General features: G+C 42.0%; 1 protein-coding gene across 1 annotated transcript in view; it reads right to left on the reverse strand.

Annotated features, from left to right (window-relative positions):
* Positions 1–588: 588 nt before the first annotated feature.
* The window catches only part of LOC129185278 (protein-glutamine gamma-glutamyltransferase 2-like), a gene marked incomplete at its 5' end in the record, with an annotated part of 19550 nt that continues 8274 nt past the window's right edge, over positions 589–11864 (reverse strand). Inside the window, 9 exons of the mRNA XM_054782108.1 lie at positions 589–774; positions 6516–6652; positions 6818–6978; positions 7132–7315; positions 8966–9054; positions 9137–9290; positions 9641–9729; positions 10524–10627; positions 10733–10865. Coding sequence (XP_054638083.1) covers positions 609–774; positions 6516–6652; positions 6818–6978; positions 7132–7315; positions 8966–9054; positions 9137–9290; positions 9641–9729; positions 10524–10627; positions 10733–10865 — 1217 coding nt within the window. The remainder of the gene's footprint in view (positions 775–6515; positions 6653–6817; positions 6979–7131; positions 7316–8965; positions 9055–9136; positions 9291–9640; positions 9730–10523; positions 10628–10732; positions 10866–11864) is intronic.

An 11864-nucleotide genomic window follows, 5' to 3' on the forward strand; every position in this document is an offset into this window, starting at 1 on the left:
GCACCATGTTGGTGTCCCCTGGGCTAAGGTCAGGGTTGGTCCCAGCCGTGACACTGTGGCCGTAAACCTAAACCTAAATTGAACCCAAATTCAGCCCCAACACTGGTTGTGGTTGAGTTTGAGGTTGGGGTTTTGTGTTAAACATGGGGTTAGGGATGGGGTTAGTGTTAGGGTAAGGGTGGAGGTAGAGAGAGATTTTTGGCTTTAGGGTTGGGATTAGGACTGGGACCTTGTCTTTTAAGTACCGTACATTTTTAGACCTGTACCTTAAGTGCACTTTTACTTGAGTACAATATTTTACAAATCATTCCAGCTCTGTTGTGCTATTCACCATGTTTACTTACAGTGCTTTCTTGTTTTTAAGCATACTACAACTTTTTTTTGTTTAGGCTTTTAATTGGACAGATGGGCAGTTTGGTGAATAAATTCCATGTAGAGATTAGGTAGACAAAATTACACTTTCACAAATTATTGTTTCATTCATTCATTATGATTGCTTACAGAACCAGCAAAGATGATGATCTTGCATTTCACTTGTGAAGGTGAAGGTGAAAGTAAATAAACCAATTGCCTTGTATTACATTCAAAAGTGTCATCAGGTTGGAGTGTTACATGTCTGGAGAATCTCCTTCCTTCACCAGAACATTGATGGAGCTCTTGATGCTCCTCAGTTTGTCGCTGTCAAAGTTGACCAGCAGCACGCAGGAACCAGCAGTGGTGGGTGTCAACACAGCGGTGGTCCTGGCCTCTTGTTTGGGGCCCACTCGTCCTATCCTGCAAAGGACAACCACCATAACAAGTACAATTCATTACCTATGTGGACTTTTTCTTAATGAGTACAAATCTGTGACTATTTGTGTTAATGTAGTTGTGTGATTTTTTTTTTTGGTGTAAAATCTAAACACATTTTTGAACAATTACAATGATAACGGTTCACTTTAGAACCACTAGATAAGACAAGAAAGCGATGAATATAATGTATGTAGAAATGAAAATGCAAGAAGCTGTCATTAAAATACAAGAATGGGCAAGGGAGTGGGGTATACGATTTTCTGGTGGAAAAACTAAAGTCATGAACGTCTCTAGAAGGAAAATTCAAGAAAAACTTCAGATTAAACTGTAATGTTGAAAATATAGATGAGGTAGATCGTTTTTAGGTATATGGTTTGATAAATGTGTTAACTGGTCAATGCATGTTAGTAAAACTGCAAAAAAAAAAAAAAAAAGTAAAAAGTACTGAATATTATGAAGGCTTTGAGGGGTAGAGAGTGTGTGTGTGTGGGGGGGGGGGGGGGGGCACTTGGGGGCCAGTACAATGACAGAAATCTGTATTGGATTAATTAGGTCTGTTATCTATTATGGCTGTATAGTCAGCCACAATCAGTCTGATTGTAAGACTGTGTTTAAGACTGTGTTATGGAGCCACAAAGACAACCCCAGTCGCTGCTTTGTGGAAATGAATGAAATTTCATTGCAAATGAAGAGAGCACAGTTGGCAGCGGTATTCTGGGCAAACTTGAAAGGGTATACGAAAGCACATCCAACCCAGAAAGTGTTGTTAAATTGTAAAGAAAAAGAAAGGAATACGATTAAGAATTTCGGATGCACAATAGGGGATATAGTCGAGGAAGTTCATATTGAAAAAAAATACAATTAGCCCAAGAGTTCCAATTCTAACCATTCCATGTTGAAAACTCTGAGGTTGATATTCAACTCATGAAAAATAACAAGTTAAGTAGTAATCAATTACAAAGAATTATTGAGGAAAAATATGCCGGTTATTTAGCAATATTTCCAGATGCATCTAAAACGGGAAATCATAAAGTTGGAGCTGCAGCAGTTATTCCACAACTCAAGGTTGCCATGAATAAAATAATTACTGATGATCTGCTTTTACAGGGGAATAATCACAATTTATCCAGCAATGAACTGGATTGAAGAAAGTATGCCAAATAAAGGAGTTTAAAAATGTATTTTCAGAACCAAGACAGGATCTAATATTAGTTTAGTCAATATGTTGATTAAAGAAGATAGGAATTATTGTTAAATTTACAGTGTATTTGGGTGCCGGCTCACATAAGCCTTCTAGGAAACAAATTAGCAGATAGATATGCAAAGTATGCAACATGCAAAGCAGAAATAAATATGGAAATAAGTTATAGCAACGAAGAGTTTAAAAGTATAGTCAAGAATGAAATCAGGAAAAACTGGCAAGATAAGTGGAACAGAGAACCAAATGGTAGACAATATTATAAAGTCCAGAGATATGTAGGATAAGAAGGGAAACTAGCAGAAACAAGAAAGAGGAAGATATTATTACAAGAATGAGGTTTGGGCATACTGTACATATCTACATAGTTTGACAAAACTGATAGGAAAACATTGTACAGGCTTATGTGACCATTGTAATGAAATAGAAAACATAGAGCATCTATTAATTCATTGTAGTAAATAGAATAATGGTCCCCCCTCCCATGAGTGGTGAGCTCATTGGAGGACAAAGGGCTCGGGTGCAGAGTGAGCTGGGTGGCAGCTGAAGGCGGGGACTTTGGCGGTCCGGTCCTCAGCTACAGAAACTAGCTCTTGGGACCTGGAATATCACCTCTCTGGTAGAGAAAGCGCCTGAGTTGGTGCACGAGATTGAGAAGTTCCGGCTAGATATAGTCGGACTCACCTCAACGCACAGCAAGGGCTCTGGAACCAGTCCTCTCGAGACGGGATGGACTTTGTTCCACTCTGGCGGGGACAAATGGGCAGGGGTGGCAATTCTTGTTGCGCCCCGGCTTGTGGCCTGTATGTTGGAGTTTAACCCAGTGAACGAGAGAGTAGTTTCCCTCCGCCTTCAAGTGGGGGGACGGGTCCTGACTGTTTGTGCTTATGCGCCAAACAGTTCAGAATACCCACCCTTTTTGGAGTCTCTAGAGGAAGTACTGGAGAGTGCTCTCTCAGGAAATTCCTTTGTTCTGCTGGGGGACATCAACGCTCACGTTGGCAGCGACAGTGAGACCTGGAGAGGCGTGATTGGGAGGAACGGCCCCCCCTCATCTGAACCCAAGCGGTGCTTTGTTATTGGACTTCTGTGCTCATCACAGATTGTCGATAACAAACACTATGTTCAAGCATAAGGGTGTCCACATGTGCACTTGGCACCAGGACACCCTAGGCCGCACTTCCATGATGGACTTTGTGGTTGTATCATCGGACTTGCGGCCATATGTTTTGGACACTCGGGTGAAGAGAGGGGCAGAGCTGTCAACAGATCACCACCTGGTGGTAAGTTGGCTCCGATGGTGGGGAAGGATGCTGGTCAGACCTGGCAGGCCCAAACGTATTTGCTGGGAACGACTGGCAGAGTCCCCTGTCAGAAGGAGTTTCAACTCCCACCTCTGGGAGAGCTTCGACCATGTTCCGAGGGAGGTGGCCGATATCGAGTCTGAATGGGCCATGTTCCGTGCCTCCACTGTTGAGGCAGCTGATCGGAGCTGTGGCCGTAAGGTGGTCAGTGCCTGTCGTGGCGGTAATCCCAGAAACCGTTGGTGGACACCAGTGGGGAAGGATGCAGTCAAGATGAAGAAGGAGTCCTATTGGGCCTTTTTGGCTCAAGGGACCCCGGAAGCAGCTGACAGGTATCGGCAGGCCAAGCGGTCTGTGGCTCTGGCAGTCGCTGAGGCAAAAACTCGGGCATGGGAGGAGTTCGGAGAAGCCATGGAGAATGACTTCCGGATGGCTTCGAAGAGATTCTGGACCACCATTCGGCGTCTCAAGAGGGGGAAGCAGTGCACAGTCAACACCGTGTATGGTCGGAATGGTGTGCTGCTGACCTTGACTCGGGATGTTGTGGATGGGTGGAAAGAATACTTCCAAGACCTCCTCAGTCCCACCGACATGTCTTCCTATGAGGAAGCAAAGCTTGGGGACTCCACGGTGGGCTCTCCTATGTCTGGGGCTGATGTTGCTGAGGTTGTCAAAAAACTCCTCGTTGGCAGGGCCCGGGGGGGTGGATGAGATCCGCCCGGAGTTCCTTAAGGCCATGGGTGCTGTAGGCGTGTCTTGGTTGACACAACTCTGCAGCATCGCGTGGACATTGGGGGCAGTACCTCTGGATTGGAAGACAGGGGTGGTGGTCCCCCTTTTTAAGAAGGGGGACCGGAGGGTGTGTTCCAACTATCGTGGAATCACACACCTCAGCCTCCCTGGTAAGGTCTATTCAGGGGTTCTGGAGAGGAGGACCCGCCGGATAGTTGAATCTCGGATTCAGGAGGAGCAGTGTGGTTTTCGTCCTGGTCGTGAAACTGTGGACCAGCTCTACCTTCTCAGCAGGGTCCTTGAGGATGCATGGGAGTTTGCCCAACCAGTCTACATGTGTTTGGTGGACTTGGAGAAGGCATTCGACCATGTTCCTCGAGGAATTCTGTGGGAAGTACTCCGGGAATATGGGGTATCGGACCAGCTAATTCAGGCTGGTCCGGTGTCAGAGTTTTGTTTGCATTGCCGGCAAGAAGTTGTTTCCAGTGAAGGTTGGACTCCGCCAGGGCTGCCCTTTGTCATCAATTCTGTTCATTATTTTTATGGACAGACTTTCTTGGCGCAGCCAGGGCGTTGAAGGGTTCCGGTTTGGTGGCTGCAGGATTGAGTCTCTGCTTTTTGCAGATGATGTGGTCCTGCTGGCTTCATTGAGCCGTGAACTTCAACTTTCGCTGGATCGTTTCGCAGCCGAGTGTGAAGCGTCCGGGATGAGAATCAGCACCTCCAAGTCCGAGTCCACGGTTCTCGCCCGGAAAAGGGTGGCGTGCCATCTCCGGGTTGAGGAGTTTAAGTACCTCGGGGTCTTGTTCACGAGTGAGGGAAGGATGGAACGCGAGATTGACAAGCGAATTGGTGCGGCATCTGCAGTGATACGGACTCTACAACAGTCTGTTGTGGTAAAGGGAGAGCTAAGCCGAAAGGCAAAGCTCTCAATTTACCGGTCGATCTACGTTCCTACCCTCACCTATGGTCATGAGCTTTGGGTAGTGACCGAAAGGACAAGATCACGGGTACAAGAGGCCAAAATGAGTTTTCTCCGTAGGGTGGCTTGGCTCTATCTTAGAAATAAGGCGAGTGTTGGCTTCCACTTGCTAACTCATTTTCTCTCTTTAGAACGCACAGAAAAGGGAAAGACACGTGTAGTCATGTTTCACATAAGGATGGTGGATAACGGGCAACATTTTTTAAAAAAAAGTGCAGTTTTCCTTTAAGGAAAACATGTTTAGGAAAAATGATTTAGTTTTTTTCCCTACAATTCTTATTATTATTATAAATTTTCATTTTTTTAGCATCTCGATCCACACTCCTTACCAGAAGGTGGTGTTAATGCACACCATAAGTTAATAAAACATTAAAAAAAGATTAAAAAACAAGAAGAAAAAGAAGACAGGAGTGCAATTTGCTGTTTTTGGCGCTCAAAGGCCGCCATTAGTGATGTGCGATATGACTGACTTAGTTTCGGATCCGATACCGAGTAAAATTCAGGCTGGTATCAGCGATACCAATCCGAAACCAATACTGGTAATTCACTTAATGTGTCTGGTAAATTTTAAAAGTAGTGTATTTCATATCATAGCATAAAGAATACAAGACATTTAATTAATGTATTAATTAAATAAAGTATTAATTTAAATAAATTACAAATTTAAATACAATTATTTAAATTAAACACTAATTTGTTATGAATTAAAGTAATTTATTTATTTATTTTAAACCCTGAAGCATATTGAGGTAGCGGAGTGATTTACAATACAGGCAAGCTAATATACAACAACAGAAAAAACAGAGGACAGAATCATATAAAATATGTGAAAATGGTACTTTTAACATTAAAAAATAAAATAAGTAAAATAATAAAACCACTAAAACAGATGATTAATTATTAAGAACTACCAATTATATTCACAATTCACACATGCTCTGTTTACGATCAGTCATCCTTTCAACAGACAAACGTTTCACAAACATTACCTCAAATGACTTACGTATAGAATCGATTTTAGCGCATGAAAAGCTGGTAGTATTGATATTTCAGTATCGATCCGCACATCACTAGCCACCATACTAAAGAAGACTAGCCTTTCTACTAGCCGTGTAAGCTGGTAGTTGGTAGTGACAAAATTTAGAAGCCCAATAAACACGATAACTTTATGTTTATAAGCAGTACAATACAAAGCTGATTCATGTCACTGAAATAGCACTTTAAATTAAATAACTAATCCACTTGAGGGCTAACGAGTTTCTTGACTGTGAAGAAGGAGCGAGGGAGAGTCATGTGACAACTAACTAGCTGTCGCAATGCATTTTGGGACTTGAAGTGTTACTACTGGCAACAACAACAGCAAAAAAATATGTATTTTCTGGTCGAAATAAAATTCCATCATGCTTCCTCTGCTTTTCATAGCTGTTTGAAAATAATATTAAAAAGATATTTTAATGAGTACAATAACAGTGGCATTTTGGGGGATCTCAATTTTGCTATACTGTACTTGAGTGTCATGGGCTTTCCGTCAATGAGACCAGGACCCCCGATGGTGAAGCTGCAGTCCCGGAGGGTCTCTGGTAACGGGTTCAACAAGGTCAACTGTGCTGACAGCGGCCGCTTCACCCTAGCTTCTCCCAGCAGCTGCACAGACGACATTTAGTTAAGAACAGGTGTAATATACTATACATCACCAAAATTATGCCATAGTAAAGGTAACAAAATATTAGGTTAGATTAGCTCTCCCTCTCTAACATACAAACTTAGAGATGTATGGAATGTTCATCAACTGTATATGTAAAGCAATACCTTGATTTCTATAGAGGGCTCATCCAGCACTATGGTCTTCTCTGCCTTATGGTAATCAATGGTTTGCTTGTCAATGGTGATGGCAGACAGCTGAATGAGTCGATCAGATGTAATCACCGATCCGTAATTGTCATACTCCAGTTTGAGGTGTAGCCGTCTCTCTGAAAACACAATAAGATATTTATAACAGTAAACAAGGCAAGCTGGAACCAACAGTGCCTCTGCTGGTTACAGTCTAGTGGTGCACTGCATTTTGCCCGGATAACATATTAACAGTCATTGCTAACAGTTTGTGTGTCGTGTTTGGTCGTCACCTTCTCCAGAGGGCACCTGCACTTTGTCGGAGGTAAATCCGCAGCTCTCTCCTTGTTTGCCATTGTAGCCCACAGCCCTTGCGAAGAACAGCAGGGTGCATGTCTTTGTCGCCGCGTAGTTGTTGGTGAGCACGGCGCACACTTCAAAGTCTGAGCCCACGATCATATTCTCGGCCAGCCTGATCTTCAGGAAGTAGGACATGACAATGAGTAAAGTGGATTGAGACATTTTGGTGGGTGGATCCAAGATGTCTTTCATCCATCCATCCATTTTCTACGCGGCTTCTCCTCATTAGGTTCACGGGGGTATGCTGGAGCCTATCCCAGCTGACTTCGGGCGACAGGCGGGGTACACCCTGGACTGGTCGCCAGCCAATCGCAGGGCACATATAGACAAACAACCATTCACACTCACATTCATACCTATGGACAATTTAGAGTCTCCAATTAACCTAACATGCATGTTTTTGGAATGTGGGAGGAAACCGGAGTACCCGGAGAAAACCCACGCATGCACGGGAAGAACATGCAAAGTCCTTTCAACATTTGCAAAAAAAAAATATCTGAATTTTTCAGGAAATAAAATATACCTGTGAATAAATATTTTTCCCATAAAGTGTAATACATTATAGAATTATTCATTTAGCCTAATAATTAGAAAGTGAAAAATGGCATGCATCAACATGAAATGTTGGTGTGGATACGAGATTCAAAAAAAACTATTTTTACTTCTGTGTACATTTGCAATCTTTTGGAACATTTTCAGAGAAAAATAACTGAATAGCATCTATACTGCAGAATAACTATTATCTAGGTTGTGAATAAATTACATGTCATAGATCGGTGATGATCTGTGTTGATGCTTTGCTGCCGCCTATCTGCTGCGTTGTGTAGCACACTGCTGAGCCGCAGGCAATTACTCACCTGGCCTTTTTTAAGCTGTGCTGTTTGGTTCACTCATCGCCAGATTGTTCCCTGCTCCTCCCAATCTCATGTTTGCTCATTGTTGGCTACTTTCTGGTCTTACCTGCCTGTATTGTGAGTGCTTGATTGATTTGATTCCCTGCTTGTCTACTTCCAGCAGCAGCTTTCACTAACGTTGCTGCTATTGTGTTCCTGCTTGGTTCTCAGCAGCGTTTTTTGTGTTAGTCATCATTGTTAGCCTGCTTGGTTCTCTCTTTTTTTTATTTTTTTAAGTATAAATTTTCCTGATAGGTTTTCAGCAGCGCCTTTTCTTAAGATTTTTTCTGCTATTTTGTGTGTGTATCCGTGTGCTGCAGCATTTTTAGTTCTTTTTTTATTTTTCCCCGTGACTAGGTCCGGTGTATTTGTGTTGTACTTTGTTGTTTCTTACATTTGTCTTTTTCTAACATTGTGGACACTTTTTGTAATAAACCTTTTTTACTCGCCTCTGCATCTTGGGATCCAAAAGCCTGTATACAGGCTTTGGCCACACGTAACAGGATCAAGGAAGATTCAGCATTTTGTCAAATGATTTTGGGTTTTGTTTTGTATGTTTTGGTTAAATGTTTTCAGATAAAATGAACCAGTAAATATATATTTTTAGATAATTTTTTTTTAGATTTTAGTAAAAATATTTTAATAAGATGACATGAATGAAGGGAAAAAAAAACACATCACAGTGCTTGTGGACATTTTCTCTTTTTTTGGGGATGTTTTTTTTCAGAAATTTTCTGAGAATATTAAATGAAATATTACAACATCTTGGAGGAGACCCACAATGTTAGACTTTGAAAACCCCTGGACTACTGCGCGAATGAACATACAGACATACAGTATACAGGAAGTGTGTATGTATGAAGGTGTACAATACCTTGAGATGGAGACCTGGTTCCTCTCCTCGCTGTTGTAGTTTGTTCTGGTGCTGAGCCTTCTCATACACCCGACGCTCCTCCTCGGAACCTAAACCCCATCAACAAGAAGCGGAACTTTGGAGAGGCTCATGGATGCCCTCAGAGCAAAGGTGTTTGTAAGATGTGTTTACCCTCAGTATGCTTGTACTGGTGCGTGATGTCATGTCTCTCGTCAGAGCCAACACTCTTGGTGCTGATGAAGCGTCCGACAGATTTAGTGGAACCGCCGAATTTGACAAACTTTCCATTAGACAGACGCACCAAGTCCACCACGTCTGCGTTCACCTAAAATAGCACACATACAGTAGGTTACAAATAATATACAGTATACTGTATACTGACAATATGTTGTTCAAATACCTCTGGTAATCTACTCCCAGTAATTCAAATACCACTGCTCTGGCTTCTAGCCACAGGCTGGGCTGCACTAAATTTAAAGAGTAGACTATATTGCAAGGCAGTTACACATCCTGTCGCTCACTTTATGTGTGCTGTGTGGAAAATGGTCCGTACTGAAAAATACACCTTTGCATCTTTTAGCATTTATTCATTTATCTGGACTCAGTGGAGGTCTGTGCTCTGCTAATTACAATACCAATCGTAAATTATGACCATCATCAAGCCTCACCACTCACCTCAGCAAAAATAAAAGGAGCGTCATACTTTTTGGTGAGCTCTCCTTCCTTGATGGCCCTCAGTGAAGCTGGGCCACAACAGTAAACGCCTACAAACATGTACAGAAATGAATACATAAATAAGCTCATTATTAACAAAACAATGTTTTAAACTGAATACAGTATATATTTTTATTACACCTATTATACAGTGATTAATACATAAATAATATAATCCAAACCATCCATCTCCTCCTTATGGTCGCGGGGGCATGCTGGAGCCTATCCCAGCTGACTTCAGGCGACCGGTGGGGTACACCCTGGACTGGTCACCAGCCAATGGCAGGGCACATATAGACAAACAACCATTCACACTCACATTCATACCTAGTCACCAATTAACCTAACATGCATGTTTTTGGAATGTGGGAGGAAATCAGAGTACCCAGAGAAAACCCACGCACACACGGGGAGAACATGCAAACTCCACACAGAAATGCCCAACCGAGAATCGGACCCAGATCTTCCCGATCTCCAGACTGTGACTGTGTGGCCAACATGCTAACCACTAGACCACCGTGCAGCCAAACTAATTCAATCCAAATCCAAACTAATGTAGTATAATTAACAAAAATATTTATTTTAGATTGTCCTCATCAAATGATGTCCAAATATTTTAAATCTACTGTATGTCAACATTTTTTCAGATAAAAATAAAATATATGTCAAATTTTAAAAAATGACAATAAAATGGAAGTATTTTCTAATGAATAAAAATAAATCAAATAAAATGAATACAATGTAAAGCATTTTATTATTTAAAAAAGAAGAATATTTGATACAGCTTGAATTGGTTCTTATTAGGTACACCTAATGTGTCCTGAGAGTGTATAAGAAAACTGACCATCACTTTTCTCCTGTGGAGTGGGGTCGCTGGCTTGCCAGCCATCAAACTCCTCTCCCAAGTCTGGACGAGTCATCCAGCTGTCCACCCAAACATGAAAGTTCCTGACAAGTCAAATTATAAACACTGTGATAATAATCCATTTTAATATAAGATTTTGGGCATACACAACCACTACAGTTGACTTGTCGTGACACAACAAGACTCACCAAACTGAATCTCCATCTGAAATTCTTTTGCCGTCCTCATCATAATGGTTTTCTATGGTCAGATTGGCGTTACTGTCGTGAGCTGAGCCAAAGTTAGTGACAACCCTGCACGGGATGCCCAGGGCACGGGACACTGGAGGAGGCAGGAAAAATGGCATGTGATCTCAAACACACTTGACATAAATCATCTGTCTTTACACAATATACAACTTGAAATGAAGACTATATACCAGTGGTCCCCGACCCCCAGGCCGTGGGTCATTTGGTACCGGGCCGCACAGAAAGAAAAAATAATTTCCATTATTTCATTTTTTTTTTATGTTTTATTTTGAAAAGTGGCCGGATTCTCTCTGTTACATCCGTCTCACTTGACGCATGTCCATTGTGGGTGTGCTAACTTTATCTCATGCCGCACAGATAGACTACTACTGTATTTTTACCATTTTTCTTTCACCTCATATTTGTTGTCAAATGCTGATACTATGTGGGAATGCATAAAGGTAAGTTTTGATGACTTATTGAGTGCTAATGTGCACATTTGTCTCAAGTTAATTCATGCTAGCACACTGCCTTTTACCACACACGTCAAACAGCCATGTAATAATCTCTCTGGAAAAACTTGGCTGGAACTTGAACTGGTGGATGGTGGGTCGGCATTCATTTTGTGCTTTTAATTTGATGTTATTCATGTCTTAGTTTTACACAATACCATAGTAAATAAGATAAATTAGGTCGCTATAACGTACAACCCCCCCCCGCCCGGTCCGCAGGAGATTTGTGGGAACACAAGCCGGTCCGAGGGTCAAAGAAGGTTGGGGACCATTGCTATATACTGGAACGCTGTGTAAATGCATCACAGTACAGTAGTAGCTTGCATAACATAAACCTCCTTTTACATAAATTCCACTGAAAATAAAGAATTTATGTAAAGTTTTTGCATCGTATTACAGAAGAAATTCCATATAACATAAAGTGTCAGTGCAAGTCTTTTTTTTTTTCAATCAACTTTATTAATGCCTCAAGTCGGTGCAAGTTCAGACTAACACTTGGTGACGCCTTCTGACGCATCACGCTCTCATTGGCTGATTTTCGGGGCACCGCCTCCGCTCTCATCTCATTGGCTGATTATCGG

This window comes from Dunckerocampus dactyliophorus, chromosome 1 (genome assembly GCF_027744805.1).
Source record: "Dunckerocampus dactyliophorus isolate RoL2022-P2 chromosome 1, RoL_Ddac_1.1, whole genome shotgun sequence".
NCBI lineage: Eukaryota > Metazoa > Chordata > Actinopteri > Syngnathiformes > Syngnathidae > Dunckerocampus > Dunckerocampus dactyliophorus.